The following is a 13,945-nucleotide window of genomic DNA, read 5'->3' on the forward strand; positions in this document are numbered from 1 at the left end:
TCTGCCAGCACCCAGACCTGTTCTTCCAGAGTTCCCGACCACACCCGGCTTCTTGCTTCGGACCCTGCTTCGCCCTTTGTGGACTGTCTCCAGAGCCTTGACCCAGGACCAGACTCTGACCACGCCTCACGGTAACCTCCCCCTGGGACCAGCACATTACCACATGTACTTATCCCAGGTCAGACAGGAAGACCAGCAAACCCTTTGAGCTGGTTCATGCAGATTTGTGTGGTCCCATGCAGGTAGCTTCTTTAAGTGGATCAAAGTACATTCTTCTGATCATTGATGATTTTTCGAAGAACACGTGGCTGTTTACAATTTGACACAAGAGTGAAGCAGCTGCACTGATTAGGGATTGGATCACAGCAGTAGAGCTGCATTTTTCCACTAGGGTTGTTTCATTTCAGAGTGATCCTGGAGCGGAATTCACTGGTTCTGCGCTGCAGAATTTCTTCCGACAGAAGGGAATCAGCCACAGGCTAACAGCAGCACACAGTCCCCAACAGAATGGTGTTGCAGAGCGTAAAAATAGAATGCTGCAGGAAGCCGCTAATGCCATGCTTTATGACTCTGGTCTCCCACAGTGTTTTTGGATGGAGAGGTATAAAACCGTGTGCTACATACAGTATAGAGTGTACAATTCAAGTGTAGGGAGCATGCCTTATTTTCTGTTGCACGGTAAGAAGCCCAAGGTAGATTTCTTTTGTGTGTTTGACTGTGAAGCTTAGGTCCTCATCCCAAAGGCCAATCACAGAAAGGGTGAACCAAGGTCCAAGAAGATGATCTTTGTAAGCTATGAGCTGGGTTCCAAGGTGTGGCGTTTTGCATATCCCAGTGGCAATCAGTCTCGGCTGCTTATTAGCGGAAGTGCTGAGTTCTGTGAGCAAAATGGGTGGAAACACGTGCATGGGAACCCAGATGTTCTTTCAGAGCAGTTTGACTCAGATGAGGAAGAAGAGGAGGAGGAAGCTGAATCTGTTGCTGGGGAGCAGAGCCCGCAGCCACAGAGTTCAGAACAGGAGTCCCCAAGGGAGAGACTCAGAACCCCTCCAAAGGGAAGTCCCAAGACCCCTCCACAGTTCTGTCAAGTTTGAGCCGTCCTCGCCTACAGGTCCAGTTGTGAGACACAAAAGGCGCAGCAGGTCAGAGGGGGAGGTCTCTGACACGGGGGATGGTTTGGCTGGCCCCAGTGAGTCAGAGGGGGGGCCCAGAGTTTGCGCTGAGGAGATCAGCGAGGTCAACCAAGGGGAAGCCACCTGACAGGTATGAAGCCACTAGTGTGTGGGTTGGTGTGGCTAGGTGTGAACCTGAATCCTTTGAGGATGTTCAGAAGTTGCCTCAGGAAAAAGCTAGCAAATGGCATGAGGCGATGCAGAAGGAGATGAACTCAATGGCGTCTCTAGGTGTGTTCTCCCTCACACATTTGCCGGCTGGCAAACAGGCTGTTTGCTGCAGATGGGTTTATCGCCTTAAACCCACAGAGACAGGAGAACAAGAGTACAAGGCAAGAGGTTTCAGGCAGAGGAAAGGAGTCCATTTCACGGAAGTGTATTCTCCGACTTCCAGAAGTGAAACTCTGCGCATGCTCTTAGCTGTTGCTGCACAAAGAGGTTGGAAGGTGAACCATTTTGATGTGGATGCCGCCTACTTGAACTCAGAATGAATACTTGAAAATCAATAAATACTTGAAAATTCCATGGCCTGCAATAGTACAGTTTCACTGATCCCATTATGCTGAAAGCTGTGAGACAAGTTTTATCACTGAGAATTAAGGCTAGATACAGATTTGCTTACATGTATATTTTGACAAGAATTGCTCTGAGTCTTCATGTCAATGCATGCTACAAGAGAATAATGTATGTGGAAATGTATGATTGTTTACTTCAAAGCAAATAAGTCAATTTTACAAATGTATTTTCAACTGTGGGAATTTGGACTCTAGAAAAAATTATAAAAGGGAGCAGCTGAACTTATATTTCCAATTGTTCTACTGTAAACACAGATAAAAACACAAAATACAGCAGATTACAGGTTTTTCATTTCTTCGATTTTTCTTCCTTATTAGCTGTTCTCTATTGTTCAACTCAGGTCTCAGAATGATTATATAACATTTGGGGAAGAAGATGCAACCCAGCAACCCACCACCGGAGGCTAAGATGGAGAAGATCTCCACAGCTACCATGTATTTTCCCTTGGTGCTCAGGTAGGAAGGAATAAAGGACAGCCAAACACTGCAGAAGACCAACATGCTGAAAGTGATAAACTTGGCTTCGTTGAAACTGTCTGGTAACTTCCTGGCAAGGAAAGCCACAGCAAAACTTACAGCTGCCAGGCAGCTCATGTAGATGAGGACACAGTAAAACATGGCCACAGACCCTTCATTACATTCTAGTATAATTTCTTCTGTCATTGAGTGCATGTCCACATCTGGGTATGGGGGAGAGGTTGCCAGCCACACAGTGCATATCCCTACTTGAACTATGGAACAGGAAAGGAGAATGGAGTGGCCTAGTTCTTTCCCCACCCATTTCCTCATCCTGGATTCTGGTTTTGTAGCCATGAAGGCCAAAAGCACAGTGAAGGTTTTTGCCAGGACACAAGAAACAGCGGTTGAGAAGATGATACCAAAAGCTGGTTGCCGGAGGAGGCACGTCACCTTGTCAGGTCGGCCAATGAAGAGCAAAGCACAAAGGAAGCAGAGCAGGAGAGAGATGAGGAGAGCGTAGGTGAGGTTTCGGTTGTTTGCAATGGCAATGGGTGTGTCATGGTGCTTCATAAATGTACCTAGTACCAGAACTGTGATCAGAGAAAGGAAAAGAGAGAAGCAGGCTAAGCTGATGCCCAAAGGTTCTTCATAAGACAAGAAGCTGATATCCCTGGGTAGACAGGCATCACGGTTCTGGCTTGGATAGTCTTTGTCTGGGCATTTATGACAGTCATTCATATCTGGGGGAAACAAATATATTAGGTCACAGATTTCAGTTTGCTGAAATGTTTACTTTCTGTCTGAGAAGAAAAGAGCTCTGTTTAGATCCAAGTACATGTTTAGTACAGTCTTATTCAATGCAATGTGGTATTGTTGCAATCTAACCTTTCTCTGTGTCATGGATATGCCACTAAAGCACATTAGACCGTGAGGGGAAAAGTACACTCGTACCTTGGGTTACATACGCTTCAGGTTAAATATGCTTCAGGTTACAGACTCCGCTAACCCAGAAATAATACCTCGGGTTACGAACTTTGCTTCAGGCTGAGAACAGAAATTGTGTGGTGGCGCAGCGGCAGCGCGAGGCCCCATTAGCTAAAGTGGTGCTTCAGGTTAACAACAGTTTCAGGATAAGAACAGATCTCCGGAATGAATTATGTACTTAACCCGAGGTACCACTGTAGTCCAAAATGTTTAATTATGCGCAGAAGGTTCAACTGGAAATAATTAACCTAACTAACCTGAAACAACTAAACGTCGTACAAAGAGTTCGAAACAGTTTTATACGTTTGGCACAAATTCCACACATTCCATTAAGTTTAAATTTCCTATCCAATTGAAACGCTTTGTTTCCCTCACCACATTTCCTCTTAAGGCACTTTTTTGTCTCCTTATGATTGGTCCAAATTACAAACAGTGTGAGCATGCATACTGACTCCCAGTTTAAATAAATGAACTTCCTCGTAGTCTGCTAAAATTCTATTGCAGGATTAGTTTCCACTTCAGTATTTTATTTCACTCTAGTTACCATGAATAGTCTGACCACGGTCCAAGCATGCTCAGTATGTCAAAACCGTATATGGTATAATTATCTGTATTTAATTACTGCCGTATTCTTGAATGTAATTGGTTCAGAGGTATGTTGTCCTGTAAGTGCCACAGCCAGTGCCATTGCCATCTGAATGTTTATTCACACTAGCCTGGGTGCAGCCTGTGCAAGTCAGAAGGAGTGGCAAGGCCCCCTCTAGATATGCTCAGGACCCAAAGTAGAAATGTGCAAAGAGAAAGGCATGCTTGGCCAATCCACATCATGATCAACTCTGATCCGGAAACCAATATCCCCACTGTGGAAGGACATGTGGATCCAGAATTTGCCTCCACAGTCACTTATGGACTCATTGTGAAAACTTTGCTTATGGAAGACAATCTTACTTGGCTATGAGTAATCGAAGAAGCAGAAGTGGGATCATTTTTAAGGGTGCTCCTGGTTGTGGTCAGGCCTCCAACCCGGTCCCCCCCGGCGTGGGCGGAGCAACGCCATCATGCCAGGATGGCACCACGATCACCCCAGCTTTTGGGCCAATCATTTTCCTGTGGGGGGATTGTGGGGGGATATAAAAGCTGCAGCGTGAGGTGTGTCAGGAACCTGCTTCACACTGCTGAACACCCACCCACCCTCCCTTTATTTTATGTGTCCTCTGGCCTTGCTTTGTCTTTGGTTGGTAATTGATTGGCTCATTGATTTGTGGGGGAGGGGAAGTCAGCCATCTCCTCCCCCTCCATTGACCAAGAGTATTCCATCAAAGGATTCCAGGGCCAATACCACTCACATTTAGTTGTGGCCTAAAATTTTGCCCAATAACCTTAAATAAAGATTCTGTGTCAGTGTGAATTTTATTCTAACAAGGAGCTGGTTTGGGGGTCTTGCCATGTCAGAAGAAGAAGAAGAAGAAGAAGAGGAAGAAGAAGAAGAAGAAGAAGAAGAAGAAGAAGAAGAAGAAGAAGAAGAAGAAGAAGAAGAAGAAGAAGAGGTGCTTTGGACCACATACCATCCAACTACTCTCAATGCATGGTCATTCTCATTTGTTTAGCATATTTAGACTATCTGAAAGGCAATGATCACAAAGAGGCAGGATCACACATACAGTGGATTATCTCTTTGGAAAAGTAAACTCAGCCATCCTTACAACACCTTTCGATTATTAGTGCTGAGTCTGAATGTATTTAATCTATTTATTTCTCCTACCATCCTGGTTTGCAATCTTCCCCTCTGCACATGGGAAGCAATCGTAGCAGCAAGGTGGCTGTCCCTCCTTCACTTTCTTGCTGGATCCTGGAAGGCATCTATCAGTACAGACAGAAAGAGGCCGAGTCTATTCCGGAAAGAGCAGAAGGGTCAGCAAGAGAACAATGAGTTTGGAAATCTTCATGTTCCGGGGGCCCCACTCTATGTTACTAAGCTGAGTCAGCATTTCAGCAATATATAAAATGGTTTGTTTTTTTAGTACAGTGGTACCTCGGGTTACATACATTTTAGGTTACATACACTTCAGGTTACAGACTCCCCTAACCCAGAAATAGTGCTTCAGGTTAAGTACTTTGCTTCAGGATGAGAACAGAAATTGTGCTCCGGTGGCGCCGCAGCAGCGGGAGGACACATTAGCTAACGTGGTGCTTCAGGTTAAGAACAGTTTCAGGTTAAGAACGGACCTCCGGAACGAATTAAGTACTTAACCCGAGGTACCACTGTATTGGTAATGTTTGAAGTGATGTCATACTCCCTCTATTGTTCTGGGATGTGTAGGTGTTGTGATTACATAGCAGTTCCCCACTTTTTAGCAAGAAAGGCAAAATCTTGGGGCATATCCTCTTTTCCTCAGTTAAAAACCAGTATTTTATAATTGTTAAGAAATATTTATAAAATATTTGTAAATATAATAAAATAAAATATTTGCCTTTATTCCATTAGTGACTTCTAGCAGTAAGCTTTTTGCTCATAATCTGGTACTTGGATGAAGAAGAAGTGTTTGGATTGGATATCCCACTTTATCACTACCCTAAGGAGTCTCAAAGCGGCTAACATTCTCCTTTCCCTTCCTCCCCCACAACAAACACTCTGTGAGGTGAGTGAGGCTGAGAGACTTCAGAGAAGTGTGACTAGCCCAAGGTCACCCAGCAGATGCATGTGGAGGAGCGGGGACACGAACCCAGTTCACCAGATTAACCAATACACCACACTGGCTCTCTGTATGCATTGGTCATGTTCTACACAGGAACATGCAGTTTAAAAGACAGTGAGTAGACATGCAGGTGAATGATCATTGCTTAGGCAATACTGAATTTCTTTGGAATTATCTAATAATGTGGTCCTACCTGATTAAACCAACTGTGCCATGTTATGGCATCTTCATCAAGGATGAATGATTGGTCTCCAGAAGTTTGCGGATCTATCCTCCCAACGCTCACTCTGTGCAAACATTGGTTGGAGAATATTATCCAATTGACAATATCTAAGTTAGATACCACCTCTCCATTCCGGTTGATGAAGACCACATCTCCGGCCGTATTGTTAAATGAGATGCTTCTCAGAAAGTGATGGAGCTAGATAGAAAACAGAAAAGGCAATTGTTTCGAAAAGGCTTCAGTCTAATGCAGGGTGGAGCATTTTTTTTTCTTCCTGTAGGAAAAAACGACAGAAATTGGTGGGGGTGATTCAGTCAAGTGTCAGTAGATTCAGGTCAAAGAATGGAGAGAACACCAATTTTCTCTTTCCCACACCCCTCTCTCTCCCTCTCCCCTTTTTTTACAACCTTTCTTTATCTCCCCCACCTCTTTTCCTCTGTCCCTCTTCATCTCAGGAGACACCACAGTGGTGTATGATCACATGATCTGAGGGAGGACTTGGAGCATATGGGATAGAGATAATGCTGAACATCTCTCTCGACCATTACTGCCGCTTCTTGTCTTTGAATGCAGTAACATATCAGTGGTCTGCAAACTTCTTTCATAGAAACACTATTTCATGTCTGAGATGAAGGAGCAAGTTGACAACACTTTGGAAACCAATCCCTTGTGGGGGAATAACAGGCCTCTTCAAGTTGAGAATGTTTAGCCTATTACCTGCCAAAACTGTGGATTCTGATTCTTCCCTCTCCGTCCATACGCCATTCCTCTGTGCCTCAGTCTGGATGTGGACATGGCATGTAAAGCATGGGCCAAGGCGTAGACAGCATTGTGGATACTGTAACTGTGGCCTGTCATGCTCATTTCAAAAAATGATCCAGGAAGGTCCTCCAGCTTCTCTTCTCCAGTGCAAATATTTCCCTCCACCTTGTCTGAAGAGATATCTGGGAATACACATCCAAAGGCCTGTTGCCAGAAGTCCCTGATAAAACCGTCCCCATCTGGGCTGGAAGGGTTTCTGTGAACAACATACTGATGAAATCCTGGTGGGTTTCTGAAGTGAATTTCAAAGGATATAGCACCATTGAATATTCCTGCATCCCAGTTCCTTTGAATGACAAATGAAGTGAACTCAACATGGGCAGTTGTTATCCATACTTTACTTTTTATATTGTATGTCATGTCATCATGTTCTGATAGGTATGGAAGCCATCTAAAAGTTGCCATGGAATAAGATTCTCCATGGGCAACTATTACATTAGCTGTGCTGCTAAAAATTTTATGGTTCATACTTGTCCCCTGTTGTAGCATGCCATCAATTTCAGAAATAAAACTTAAACTGGGGACTCTTTCCAGGAATGCAAAGCAGACACCACTCTTGGTAAATATTGGGGAAATGGTTTGCAGAAATCTTTCTCCATTGTCATTGTCTGTTGCAATGACTCCAATCCACGTCCACCTGAAATGCAGAAGCAAAGAGAGAATTCCCTGATACTGAAGGGCTTCTGAGGCTGCCATCTTGTAGAAGGGAATCCCTGGGCTTTTATCATTCATCACCGGAGCAGAGCCATAAATGAGCTAAAAGTAAGTGGAGGAAGAGAAGAGACAAAGTAGATTCCTTTCACAGTATTTATATACATTATGAGGTGAACCCTGTTAGTCTAATACGCCCTTTGCTAATGTTTCAGGGTTTATTTGCCTCTCTCTTAGTTTTACAAAAGACACACATGCAGATGAGCTGAAAACTGGGATCATCTCCCTTTTCTCATTTTTAAACCTTTAATTTGATGACTGGAAAGGGAACTGTGTCTGTTTTATATTATTTTTAGGAATCTTTTTGACACACTGATGACTGGAGCAGAGCATTGTGTCTACTTCACTTAAAAACAAACAAACTTTTTTATGTCACTGCAAAATTTGGCAGGGTCTTGTACAATGGATAAAACTGGATGGGGGAACATACCATGCCCCAAACAGCAGATTTCCTGGACATTATCTGGCTTTGTCAGAATTGCAACTTGGGTTAGATGCACATTTCTTCTCTGGAGCTTCGTCTTTCTTCTTCATGATGCACATGCCCCATCACACAGCAAAACTGTGCTGATTCTTCTCAGACTTTATTTATGAACATTTATTTCACTTGTGAATCAGCTTTCACTTGTGAATCAACTTTCACTGTTCTCCTGCAGAACTGGATTGTATCTGCAGTTTGCCATAACTTCTCTATATCTTTAATTATGTCCAGTGTGCTAAAGAGGAATAGTTATTGTACTGGCTCCTACCTGTAAGGTTTTTGTAGCTGTAAGCATTTTCCCCACTTCCCCAGCTTATTTGACATGCCCTCCTCACTAATTTTTCCACTGGAGCCTAAAATCTTATTTCTTTTATCCAGTAAGCAATTCCCCCCTTTACTCAGCAGCTCAATTCAGATACCCTCCTAACTAAGCAGAAAATGATGCATAACCAAAAACTGCTGGTGAGAGAGAAGCCCACTCTCCCATCAGTGGCATTTGTTATATACTGTAAGTGATCTAAATTTGTGTGTAAGATGTTAGAGTTACATATTTTTTTTCAGGTATTGCGGTAAAGGTAAAGGGACCCCTGACCATTAGGTCCAGTCGTGACCGTTTCTGGGGTTGTGGCGCTCATCTCGCTTTATTGGCCGAGGGAGCCGGCATACAGCTTCCAGGTCATGTGGCCAGCATGACTAAGCCACTTCTGGCAAACCAGAGCAGCACATGGAAACATCATTTACATTCCTGCAGGAGCGGTACCTATTTATCTACTTGCACTCTGACATGCTTTTGGACTGCTAGGTTTGCAGAAGCTGGGACAGAGCAAAGGGAGCTCACCCCATCACGGGGATTCGAACCGACGACCTTCTGATCAGCAAGCGCTAGGCTCTGTGCTTTAGCCCACAGCGCCACCCACGTCCCCACAGGTATTGCAACCTTCCCCTTAATTCAGGTTTGTATGTCTGTCTGTCTGTCTGTCTGTGTGTCTGTCTGTTGTTTGCTTATATTACAATTATGTACCATCTTTATTTTCCAAGAATCTCAAGGTGGTGTACATGTTTCTCCTTGCAATTTCATCTTCACCCAGAACTGATGCTGAGGAACCTGCCTCTTCTCTATGCAAGCTCATAGAGGTATTGATCATGAGTGTCCTACCTGCGGAATCTTATAGATATCCAAAATAGTTGCCACATAAAAGGAGATTTCAGAATCCAGTCCCCCAATGACCCCAGTCAGACTATTTTCAACATCACATATATAGTTAGGGACAGTTTTCTCCACCATGGATAAAAGCAGCAGTGTGGCAAGATATGTGCTCCTTGCACTGATATAGCTGGCATATAAGTGGAAGCCCAAGGTGATATTGGGTAGGATGTGAGGGTCTTCGTTGATCTGCTTGACTGCAAATGCCAAGGCCACAATGTGCTGGTAAAGCTTAGGCACCACCCTAGAATGAGAGTTGCAAACTGTATCAGCAGGAACTTCAAAAGATGTATCCTTTTACATATCAACAGAGTAGTTAATCATATTGAGTTCAGTGGGGTGAACTCTCAGTCTGTTCCACTATTGAATAGCTCTTATCAATAGAAGGTTCTCTCTGATGTTTATTTGAAGTCTCCTTTCTTGTTACTTGAAAACCCTGATTTGGAGCAAGAGAAAACAAGCATGTTCCATCTTCCTGGTGACAGCTCTTGAGATATTTTACAATGGCTATCATTCCTCTCCTCAGTCTCATCATAGATAAACATACTAAACCCCCTCATCCGTTCTTCATAAGGCTTGGTTTCCAGACCATCTTTGTTGCCCTCCTCTGCACATGTTCTAGCTTGTCAATATTCTTCTTAAATTGTGGTGATCAAAACTGGACACAGACTTCAGGTGACCAAGGCAGAATAGAGCAGTACTATTATTTCCTTTCATCAGGACACTATACTTCTGTTGATGCAGATCCCTTGACCCTTTCCACATGTACTACTGGCAAGCAAAGTTTTACTCATCTTAGATTTGTGTATTTGTCCCTATTGTAATTCATGTTCAAGTTTTAAAATATTTTAAGCTTAATAGTATCTAGATCAGGGGTTGCTAATGTGGGGTAATGGGATGTCTTCCCTTACATGTCGGAGGTCTTTTTATGACACTTACAAAGTCTCTGGTCTCTCTGGTCTCTCCCTGCAGTGACTTCATTTTCGTGAGTCAGTGATGGTCGCTGGAATTCACTGAATTCTATACTTACTAATAAGTACCTTTCAGTGCTGAAACAAAGCTTAGTCTAAGTTCAGAAAATGAAAGCATAAGGACATTCAGCTTCAGAACAGGTTTTTAAAAATACATTCTTACTAATACTCCAGTAGTTTAGGTAAAGTCTAGCAAAATGGGCTGCTCAAAAGACCTCTCCTAGACACACAAACATGCATACATTTCAGTATTCATTTCTCTATCCAGAAATGGGAATCTCTCCTATATTCTCTTAATTCACAAGACATTCATCCCAATTTTTTTCACCAGCATAAGTCCCATTCATATCTAAACTGGATTCCCCCAGGTAAAAGGGTAAACATTTGATGCCTCACTCATTATTCTGAGGCCGCAACTCTAGGTTTGATCATTCCTTTGACGTAATACGATGAGTGGCTTAGTTCTTACACGAGCTCTTCAGGCAGTGCGGGTGGGGGTTCCTCAGTGAATGTTGCTGAAGAGGAGAAGAAGCCACCATGGAAAACAATGCCACCAATCAGGAACTCTCCTGGCTGATGATATGTGTGAAGTGGATGTTTTCGACCATGGAGCCTGCATTTTGCTATGATGCCCTTACATATATTGTAAGAAATCAGTTCCAGCAGCAAGATCACTACAACCAACATCCTTAATACAAGGGCAACTTTTTTTTATGCAGAAACTATGTTTTTTTTCTGGCAATACTAGAATAGGTTTCTCCAAGATAAAAATTGTCTCATTTAATTTCCCCAGAGGACACAATACGGAAGTATCCAAAATTAGACTTGCTGATCCCAGACAGTATTTAAATAATTCTGGTTAAGTTGTAGTATCCTTTGTGTTATGCTGCCAGTGGCCAGAATAAATACACAGGGATTTTTAAGGAGCAGCATATTAATTATAGCCCTGTTAATAACCAAGCAGGAGTGTAGTTGTTCATCCAATGCTCAGGATTCCCTGTGGAATTGCAGAAGAAAATTGCTGAAGAAAATATTCAGAACTGTTATTTTAATTTCCCTTTCATTAGATAATAATAGACCAGTGGTGTATGGGTGACATTAGAAGTTAGAAGACCTTGTAGCCAATGAAGACTCCAAAATGAAGAATGGTGTAGTCAGCATCTTGGAATTTGGCTGAGTGGATCTGGATTCACACCAGCATATGGCATGTCTGCAATGGCCGTTCATTGCTGTTCTGGGGGATGATAGTTGTGTCCCCTGGCTCTCAGCCTCCTTCCCCTGTGCCTCTGGAATGCCTGTTTGCTCAAACCCTCAAGGGCCAATGCCCCTGTGATTCTGGAGAGGTTGAGTTGGTGCCCCAGGTCCTCCTGTATGACTCCTTTTTATTTTTTTTAATATGTATTCTGCTTCACTTCCAGTAGGGCAAGGGTTGGAGATGTGTGGCACTCCAGATGTTGACGGATTCCAAAACCAACCAACCCCAGCCAGTATGGAAAATGGTCAGCAATGACGAGGGCTCTAGTCTAGCAATATCTGGAGGGCTATAGGCTTCCCAGCCTAATTTTAGAGGATTAAAAGCAGATAACAACAAAAGAAATAATATGTCTGCCTGTGTTTTTATATCTGCTGTAAGCCACTGAAAGTGGCCAGGGAAACTCAGCCAGGTGGGTGGGTTATAAATAATAAAATTATTATTATTATTATTATTATTATTATTATTATTATTATTATTATTATTCCTACTTCCTTCCATTCCTGTCTCCACTTGAATACCCTGGACCTTCTTCAAGGAGGGCATAATCTTACAGACAAATCTTACAGACAAGCAAATAACAAGAAAAGAAATAATATGTTTTACTGTGTTAAAGTGGCTGGGGAACACAGCCAAATGAGTGGGTTATAAATAACAAATTTATTACTATCATTATCATTATTATTAGTCCTACTTCCTTCCATTCCTCTCTCCACTTGAATACCCTGGAACTTCTGCAAGGAGGGCATAATCTTACAGACAATACTTAACAAGCATAGTCCACAGATGTCCACACAGAAATAAATGTTTTAAGGTTTAATGAATCATAGAATCATAGAGTTGGAAGAGACCACAAGGGCCATTGAGTCCAACCCCCTGCCAAGCAGGAAACACCATCAGAGCACTCCTGACATATGGTTGTCAAGCCTCTGCTTAAAGACCTCCAAAGAAGGAGACTCCACCACACTCCTTGGCAGCAAATTCCACTGTCGAACAGCTCTTACTGTCAGGAAGTTCTTCCTAATGTTTAGGTGGAATCTTCTTTCTTGTAGTTTGGATCCATTGCTCCGTGTCCGCTTCTCTGGAGCAGCAGAAAATAACCTTTCTCCCTCCTCTATGTGACATCCTTTAATATATTTGAACATGGCTATCTTATCACCCCTTAACCTCCTCTTCTCCAGGCTAAACATGCCCAGCTCCCTTAGCCGTTCCTCATAAGGCATCGTTTCCAGGCCTTTGACCATTTTGGTTGCCCTCCTCTGGACACGTTCCAGTTTGTCAGTGTCCTTCTTGAACTGTGGTGCCCAGAACTGGACACAGTACTCCAGGTGAGGTCTGACCAGAGCAGAATACAGTGGCACTATTACTTCCCTTGATCTAGATGCTATATTCCTATTGATGCAGCCCAGAATTGCATTGGCTTTTTTAGCTGCCGCGTCACACTGTTGGCTCATGTCAAGTTTGTGGTCAACCAAGACTCCTAGATCCTTTTCACATGTACTGCTCTCAAGCCAGATGTCCCCCATCTTGTATTTGTGCCTCTCATTTTTTTTGCCCAAGTGCAATACTTTACATTTCTCCCTGTTAAAATTCATCTTGTTTGTTTTGGCCCAGTTCTCTAGTCTGTCAAGGCCATTTTGAAGTGTGATCCTGTCCTCTGGGGTGTTAGCCACCCCTCCCAGTTTGGTGTCATCTGCAAATTTGATCAGGATGCCCTTGAGTCCATCATCCAAGTCGTTGATAAAGATGTTGAATAAGACCGGGCCCAAGACAGAACCCTGTGGCACCCCACTAGTCACTCTTCTCCAGGATGAAGAAGAACCATTGATGAGCACCCTTTGGGTTCGGTCAGTCAGCCAGTTACAAATCCACTGAGTGGTAGCATAGTCGCTTACTCTGCGGCTTACTCTGATTTACTTGCATTCTCCATTCATCATGGTTAGATCTAATGAATTTTATCTGCTCATCAAACATTTGATGAAGGGTGCCAACAGTCAGTGGAATATCCAACAATATACTTGTCACATATATGATACGTATATGTATTAAGTATAGAGTGTTCTGATACATCACATGTGTTGGTGAAATAAAACTTTTCCATTGTTGCTCCCCATCTGTCAAATGCGTTGCGCAGTGAGGTCTGCATGGTCCTTTGCTGCCATCTTTTCCAAGGACCAGAGGGCAGAATTCATTTACATTTTCTTGTCTAGGACTCTTAATTTCTCCAAGGAGACATGATTCAGAAAAAATCTTGTGGGGAGGGGAACCCAATTCAATTGTGAGTATGTGATCTCATAGTACATTGATAAACTATGGAACTCAATGACATAGGAAACAATGGTGGGGACAGCGCATTTGCGGCTTGACAGTTTCCCACAGGTATCTGGTTGGTCAG

At 43.1% G+C, this 13,945-nt stretch overlaps 1 protein-coding gene across 1 annotated transcript; it reads right to left on the minus strand.

Moving 5' to 3' along the window:
• Nucleotides 1-1,399: 1,399 nt before the first annotated feature.
• LOC310691558 (vomeronasal type-2 receptor 26-like) lies at nucleotides 1,400-7,681 on the minus strand (the record flags this gene model as incomplete). The annotated part of the gene is made up of 5 exons (XM_083471419.1): nucleotides 6,827-7,681; nucleotides 6,080-6,307; nucleotides 4,953-5,079; nucleotides 2,030-2,946; nucleotides 1,400-1,468 (listed from the first exon to the last, which is right to left on the minus strand). Exons 1-5 carry the CDS (start codon nucleotides 7,661-7,663, stop codon nucleotides 1,400-1,402), a joined length of 2,178 nt encoding a protein of 725 aa, XP_083327545.1. The 5' UTR covers nucleotides 7,664-7,681.
• Between the last annotated feature and the right edge of the window lie 6,264 nt (nucleotides 7,682-13,945).

The sequence above is a fragment of the Podarcis liolepis genome (genome assembly GCF_965112155.1).
Source record: "Podarcis liolepis genome assembly, chromosome: 13".
Lineage (NCBI taxonomy): Eukaryota > Metazoa > Chordata > Lepidosauria > Squamata > Lacertidae > Podarcis > Podarcis liolepis.